The sequence below is a fragment of the Vicia villosa genome, linkage group LG1 (genome assembly GCF_029867415.1).
Source record: "Vicia villosa cultivar HV-30 ecotype Madison, WI linkage group LG1, Vvil1.0, whole genome shotgun sequence".
Lineage (NCBI taxonomy): Eukaryota > Viridiplantae > Streptophyta > Magnoliopsida > Fabales > Fabaceae > Vicia > Vicia villosa.
This window is the reverse complement of record NC_081180.1, coordinates 124,047,644-124,055,139: the sequence shown is the minus strand read 5'-3', so window position 1 is coordinate 124,055,139 and position 7,496 is coordinate 124,047,644. Positions and strand designations below refer to the sequence as shown.

Genomic DNA, 7,496 nt, shown 5'->3' with positions numbered 1-7,496 from the left:
CCAAGGGTGAGAGGGTTAGGCATACCCGGTAGTGGTCGGGTTTACTTTTTTTGTTTTCGGATTGTATCTTTCGTACACTATTATTATTTGGATTTGGATCGGATCGGTTTGTATATATCACTATTCTGATCATATTAGTATATTAGTATTTTCTGTTTATATATCGCTTATTTTATTTGCCGTCTTTCTTTAATTAAAAATACGAGGCTGTTTCCAAAATCATAAAAAAAAACACAGTTTCTGCATAATTCGGAAGTTCATTTCCGAAACCCCCAAAATCTGAAAAAAGGTGTTTTCGGAAGTTCATATCCGAAAACACCCCCCATTTGGTGTTTTCGGAGATGAACTTCCGAAGTCTGAGAAAATTTTTAAAAAAAAATTACTTCGGAAGTTCATTTCCGAAACAGGGGTAAATTGGGTTTTTCGCAGGGAGTGACCCCCATAGGGAGGTGGGTAAAAAAAAAAACTTTCTTCTTTATCAAAAGCGCGAAATCAAACTAAAATATCATTCTCCAATTCAAAATCGGATTAAAATCTTGTTAACTTCAAAAATGTTTCGATAAATAGCTGGAGCATTCTGAACATCTTCAATATCAAATACATAATACAATTAAATAAAATATAAACGAAACCAGAAAGAGTATGAATGAAACAAAATGCATAAAGAACAAGTTTTCATAGTTTTCCAAAGCTGCCACTGAAGTTTCCTTCACAACTAATAACCAAACAAGAATCTGAACACGTCGCCTATGGAAATGACCCCTTCCACACGCCTGCTGCCAGCCTCCACCACCACCAGTTCTTCAACATCTGAATTAGCCAAACGTTCCATCACCGAGTGCAGTGTATCGGTCCTCACACACACTGGAAGTAGTTGTTGGTCAATCATTGCGCATGGCAATCGATGATCACGAAACATTTGCTGAAAAATTAAACCAACATTACTCGTTATAAAAATATTTCATGACAACTTGACAAGTTACCGATGCAGTTCCATAATTATCGATAGGACGAGAGAAATTACCTGATAGATACAATATTTATCCAGACTTATCCAAGCATACACTTCATTTTTAGCCAGTGCAGTAATATCACTGGAGAAAATAGAAATACATAAACATATATGCTTTAGATATGTCTAGATGTTCTCAGCACAAACATTGGGACAAGGAGGAAAAGAAAAGTTTCTACCTTTTTGAATATATATAAAGTAATGAATTATCAACATTCACAATTGGTATTGAGCTAACTTCACCTGCAAAACGATAGTATATGTAAGATGACAAAAGATAGAGAGAGTAATCAATGTAACTTTTGCTTCTAAAATGGATATATCGCTACAGTAATAAACTCGAGTACCATTTAACGTCTAAACTGAAAATATACTAGGCCCTAATTTGAATAAGAAAAATGGTCACCTTGAATCAATATAGATATAGCATCGCTAACAGAAGCAGCTGGCTTTAGCATTGCAGGTGGCTGCTTATCGGATTCCCCCACTTTTGGAACCCACGTGCCCAAGGGTATTGAACCAACCGGTAGTTGAAGAATGGGCAAAAATCCAGAACAGTTCTTGATATGCCTGCATATACCTGAAAATTAAGTCCATGGTCAGTTCCAAGTTATTTATACATAGCCAACAAATCTAGAAGCTTACATTTTAGAATGTCTGTGAGAGAAGCTATGTGTAGCAGCTGAGGAACTGAACCACCCTCGGAAGAAGAATCTATAACAGGAACTGCTGGCACCTTGTTTTGCAAAAATTTTAAAGCAATGTCTTTTAGACTCTCATCGGGCACAGCCTGCAGATTACAAATAAATAGAGAATGAAATACTATAAAATCATAAAGGATAAGCATAACTAGAAATTGGGAAATTTTTTTGATACACAATTTTTTTTCTCATATAACTGTTGAGGAGCACTTACATCAACAAACCTCCAAGGATATGTTCTCCTGCTATTACCAGTTCCGCATTGGTGTAATTCCCTCTCTCTCCATGCTGCTATAGTATGTGTCTTAGGTTGTTCTTCAGGCATAGTGGAAGTGGATCCATGACTCTCCAGCTGAAATTAAGCATGTTAGATGACTCGGAATTTAAAAAACCATGCACTACGTGTTTCTCTAAAAGGTAGGCAACCAATCATTGACATTTTAACAGAGATTAGCTTGGAAATAACACAGTCAATCTCTTAATTACTCTTTGATTATAACAAATCGATAAAGAAAGGAAAAAATCTAGCATAGGGCGCAGATTTTTATGGAAAAATGTTCCAATGACAAAACAAGCCATGCCAATTGTGAAGGACAAGAAACACCATCAATAGAGGCGCCATGAGTGAAATAGCATAAAAAGAGAAGGATTTGACATTTGTTCGATAAATTAGGAATTTTTGGTCATACGCAACACCAAATAAAACAGCTGCTAGAACGAAGGCCAAAAAGAGGAAATTGTCACGGGAATAAGGACACGGAGGAAAAGAAAAAAGAGAATAGAGAGAGGACACCAAACAAAGGGTGGTACAGACTTATTTAAAGCTTAACCATAATCAATCAATTGTGTAATCAAAAATCTACTAAGGATTTAATCAGTAGCCTATTTCTAGCTAAGAATGAGAAATCATCACAATTACTTACGGACATATCTTTTACTATAGCAGTGAATATTCTAATAATAGATTGAAGGATAGCAATGGATCTATCATGACAATATGCATGATCATGATCCCAGCCAAAAATATCTAAAATGGAAGAACTAGAAATCATTTTTCAAGAAGAAAATAGTATTACGGGGAGCCAAAAGGTGCATATTTCAAGGATCGCTCCTCCCAAATAAATTTCTCTATATAATTCATTCAAGCCTAAGTAGTCTTACTTGAACCTACTCCATTAAATGATAGGTAATTAGCCAAAAATGATGATAATAGGATTCAATGGCGATGACAAAAAATTTCAAATCAAATTTACACGATCAATGTATGCAATAAATGATAAAAAAAATTACTCAGCATAAATCAATATTGTCATCTGCCTTATAGTTTCTTTCTACTTCACATGGATTTAGGCCTCAATTAAGTTACCATATAATAAAAAACTTCCTTCTTCGACCATATTTACCAACTGTTCAGTTTTCTTTTTTTCATTCAGTTTACTAAAAATCTCCACGAACCTGTTTCAGTATTTGAATAATGTCCATTGCACTAAGCACTCCAACAAACTTGCACTTGCTAGAATCCCACACAGGAGCTACAGATACTTCCTGAAAGCAGATTAAGTTACAATTTATAATGTGTGTGCGTGTGGACGGACAAACACACACAAGGTAAAAGTCAACCATGCAGATTAACATACATTACATGTGCATGGATATGTCTTCTGATATAAAGAGAAGAATGAATAACACATCGTATAAATAGTGCAGTGAGGGAGAGGTGAACATACCTGTTCATAAAGAGCATGGAATGCTTGCTGAATTGATAAATCTATATCTAACACAATAACCTGAAATTATCTGAAGCAATTAGCTTCACTAAAGAGCAGATAACTTCCTACTGAATGGATACATTGAAGAGACAAAAGAGAGAAAGGTATTAAATTACCTTGCCGGACATGGGAATCAAATCAAACACAGTATTTGATGACATGAATTTAGATAGATGGTAGCGAGAGAGATGCAGGGCAGACTCTGATGTCCTGGGAAAAGCCTCCTGGAAAAACTCCAAGGATAAGGTACTTTCTTTTATGTAGTATAAGTTTTAATACTAGAAAGATTATGGGATCAAATCTGACACCCATTTAAGAGGATATTAGAATACAAAGGAAGATATATTTTTTCAAATCAAATATAAACATTTTTAAGATTTGAAATTTCTAGCATCATTTTCTTTAAATAAAAGAATTTTTGTAAGAGAAGAAAAAGTTAATAGTCAAACAAAAATAATCATTAACAGAATCCGGCTCTTCATTCTCTTTGTACGCGTCTAATTAAGAGTCCCTTAAGTAAACAATAGGCCTAATATCAAAGAGATGCTAGAAGAGTAATTATATCCCATATTAGATATAAGGGCTGAGAAGAGTTTTTTAAGACATGCCTGTTGCTTTAATGCCAAACTACCAAAACCCGTGAAGATAATCAAAACAAATTGTTCCACAAAATATGCTAGGGAAGGTCCACATTAATGCTATCTCGCTAAGAAAAGGAGATGAAGTCCTTAAGGGAAGGTCCACATATTAGAGCTTGTGAGTTAGCCCAATAATCCAATGAGAATCAATTTGGTTTCTTGTAGATTTCTCATGCTATGCCATTGTGGTAAGAACACAGTTATCGGTATGAAGTATGAACTTCCCAAAAGCTTAAGCTATTAGGTGAAAGCTTGTGATAGGTTTTATGACTACATGTCGCAACTCAATACTTCTTTGAAGTTGAAGAGTTGTGATTGTGACAATACAAGCTTGCTTTACCGGGTGCCCAAATTCAACTTCTTTGTTTTGAAAGATGGTCTTAGAATCCATGCTTGGGCCTAACTCAACCTTAGAAGCCACTTCATGGGTGGCCCGACAACAAATCTAGGATAGGCTCTGGCTGCCACCTTTACCCTCATCTTTTGAGCTGGATCTTCGGGGTAGAGTTAGGCCTAAACCCAAATTCTAAGTAATGGGTTGAACTCCTAATCACATTGTCACGAGATGCATAGATACCATGCCAAATATCAACTAGGTAAAGGACAATATTGGTTTTATATTCCTAAAAGTAGCGACATGTATCACCTTAGAGTAAATAGGTGCTCATTATTCTTAATAACTGGTTTATAACTCTCAGTCTAAGATAAATGATATCTTCGGTAGTTTAATAAACTGGGATTTACTGTCATGTGCATGATAGTTTTGTAGTAGTCCATTCATATTAACTTAAAGACAGAAAAGGATCACACCTTTTTTTACGGATTCGCACCACAATAATTAGTGACAATTTTCACTGATTAATAATTTTAATATGTTGCCAGTATGTTTCTTCCTTTCTTTCAGATTCTGAAACACCCTCTTTATATAGATATTTTTTAGTTTTTTAAACATTAATGGAAGTTTTGAAGAAAATAACACACCATTTTGAGTATAATAATAATCATAACTGAAGTTGTTGACCTATAACATGGTTAAGAATCCTATCCAAGCACAATATATGCAACAATGCAAGGGGGAAAAAAATGGGATGGAAGAAGAAACTTACCATGTGCCCAGGCACAAAATGGCCAAGCTCCATGTGGGATCCACTAGGTGTTCCAGCATTGTTGATGGAAGGTAAAATATATGGTTGCTCAACAAAAATAGTATTAACTACTCCAAAGCTCGCATTTATAAACTGCTTCTGCTCATCGTGCCGCCACACGCCATCCACAATAAACTTGTACTGTACATATTTGGTAATGATGTTACCCTCAACAACATGAAGATGCAATATTAAGTATTTCAGTTTTTTCATAAAATATCCGATATTGCACCAAACAGGTGGATTTTATTTTAAATACCAATCCATTAGTCACGGTGACAGGCCACAATGTAAATGCATCATTGATAAACTGAATAACAAATTTACGATAAATTATCTATTTAATGACGACTGTTTTCGCTGTAGTATGTAATGAATAACTTGTAAACATAGTTACTGGATCTATACATACCATATATGTTATATAAGATAACCTTTGTCCTGATGAATGTTGGTCAAACAAAAGTACATAACAAGAACACAGTCTACTATAAATGCCCTTTTCCATAGGTGGCATCTTGAGCAACATCACCATCTTGAGCAACATCACCGTCTTTAGATTCATATATTAAAAATGTAGATAAAAAGAAATCTAATCTACTATTCTAAATCTAATGCATCAAAATTTTAATCGGCACAAATATGGTTTAAAGTAAGTGGTTATAAGCACACACTTCATTCAGCCTTTCTTTCCTTTTCCTTTAGCAATATGAAAAAACAAACTCAATGATCCCATCCCCTCTTTGATCTCCAAGAAGAGAAAGAGGGCATTCTGACCAATGTATAAAACACATAGATATAAAAATTTCAAACAAAAGTAGTTTTTTCCTCAGTTTTTCCAGATTCATAGAAGCCAAACTACCTGATGAAACCCCGGTGGCAAGCTACAAGTAGCTTGAAATGCATTTGGCTGTCCTTCGATCCGAGACATAGGTATAATCGTCGACCAGCTGTGCATAACAAATATCATAGTTAAGTTAATTCTAGCATGCAATCAACAAAAAAATTACAACAACAAAAAAAGCCACCAAAAAGAATCAAACTGACAGCAACACACATCTACCATAACGTATAACTCATACTACTACCGATCTATGAAGCACAGACACCTCGAATACGACCTGACACTAACACAACGATACTGGTAATAATTTTAAAAAATGAATAAATTAAACATAATCACAAGTGTCGGTACAAGTGTTCACCACCGACACAGACATGTCTTTTTCAGAGGTGTGAGTGCTACATAACTTTCATACACAAATAACATAATTAAGCTAACTCAAGCATGCAATAAACAAAAATAATAACAAAATAATAGAAGTTTTTACCCGGTGAAAGAACCAGACAAAAACACAGCTGTTCCTCCATAAGGCCAAATAAACAAGTGAGGAATCAAAAAGGGTTCAGGTACTCCTCCACGACTTCCCTGACCTCCACCTGCAGCCACTGAACCAGACATTTCCATCTCAAACAAGTGAATAATTGAACCGAACAAGTTTGAAAAGTAATGAGTAAGCAAATAGCATAACCTAGTTCGAATTTATATGAATTTAGGTTGAGAGAACGAAAGCATGAAGAACGTGAAATAGCATTGTGAATTGTGCTGCGAATAGCGGTTACAAAATTATCAATCAAGTGGAGTGAAAAAAAACGTGATGCAGCGAACAAAAATGGAAAAAGAAGAAGAGTGAGAAAGGCTTGACCGTATCTAGAAGAAGCATCCAAGTCAAGTCTCGTTGATCATGATGATGTACGAGTATTGGAAAACGCATTTTGAAGAAAAATGAGTTGTGTTGTTTGTCTTTGTATAAACTGATTTTGGGACTTTCCAACGGCCACGCGAATATGCAATTATCTTATGTCACACAACCTATATTTTTTTTTTTTTTTTTTTTTTTTTTGTAATCAAGAGATATATTAAAGAACCAAAAGTTCTACGAACGATTACAAAAAACGGAGAAGAAAATCATCCGAAAGAAAAATTAACCACCAAATACAACCTAAGAAAGAAAAAGCAAAGGATCATTGCTAAAATCATAGAAGTTATAATTGGTGCGGGTAATTTTTCCTATGTAAGACCATCTCCAAATGAGAGTCTTAATTCTCCAAACGGTATCGGAAACACTCCAAGAAACATTCCGGAAAATAATCTCATTTCTAATCTTCCAAATAGACCAACAAATAGCCAACCAAATAGTTCCTACTTTACCGGATTTCACCTTCTTAGA

The 7,496-nt window shown here is 35.0% G+C and overlaps 1 protein-coding gene across 2 annotated transcripts; it reads right to left on the bottom strand.

The window, feature by feature from the left end:
* Positions 1 to 643: 643 nt before the first annotated feature.
* On the bottom strand, positions 644 to 7,084 carry LOC131616120 (sucrose nonfermenting 4-like protein). Of its 2 annotated transcripts, XM_058887380.1 has the most exons (13): positions 6,798 to 7,084; positions 6,597 to 6,705; positions 6,128 to 6,215; positions 5,227 to 5,406; positions 3,599 to 3,706; positions 3,441 to 3,500; positions 3,169 to 3,258; positions 1,928 to 2,065; positions 1,658 to 1,802; positions 1,419 to 1,592; positions 1,192 to 1,255; positions 1,025 to 1,094; positions 644 to 922 (listed from the first exon to the last, which is right to left on the bottom strand). In XM_058887380.1, exons 3-13 carry the CDS (start codon positions 6,194 to 6,196, stop codon positions 716 to 718), a joined length of 1,305 nt encoding a protein of 434 aa, XP_058743363.1. In that variant the 5' UTR covers positions 6,197 to 6,215; positions 6,597 to 6,705; positions 6,798 to 7,084; the 3' UTR covers positions 644 to 715. The 2 variants fall into 2 exon arrangements, with proteins under 2 accessions (XP_058743363.1, XP_058743356.1); XM_058887373.1 differs by lacking the exon at positions 6,798 to 7,084 and having other exon boundaries at positions 6,597 to 6,763.
* Between the last annotated feature and the right edge of the window lie 412 nt (positions 7,085 to 7,496).

Bases quoted from the DNA above. Each gene is read 5' to 3' on its own strand.
- LOC131616120 (XM_058887373.1), bottom strand. From the start codon at position 6,733: ATGGAAATGTCTGGTTCAGTGGCTGCAGGTGGAGGTCAGGGAAGTCGT. The intron at 3,501-3,598 runs GTAATTTAATAC...AGATAATTTCAG, and splicing joins TGATTCCCATGTCCGGCAAG to GTTATTGTGTTAGATATAGA. The intron at 1,256-1,418 runs GTGACCATTTTT...ATCGTTTTGCAG, and splicing joins TATATCTATATTGATTCAAG to GTGAAGTTAGCTCAATACCA.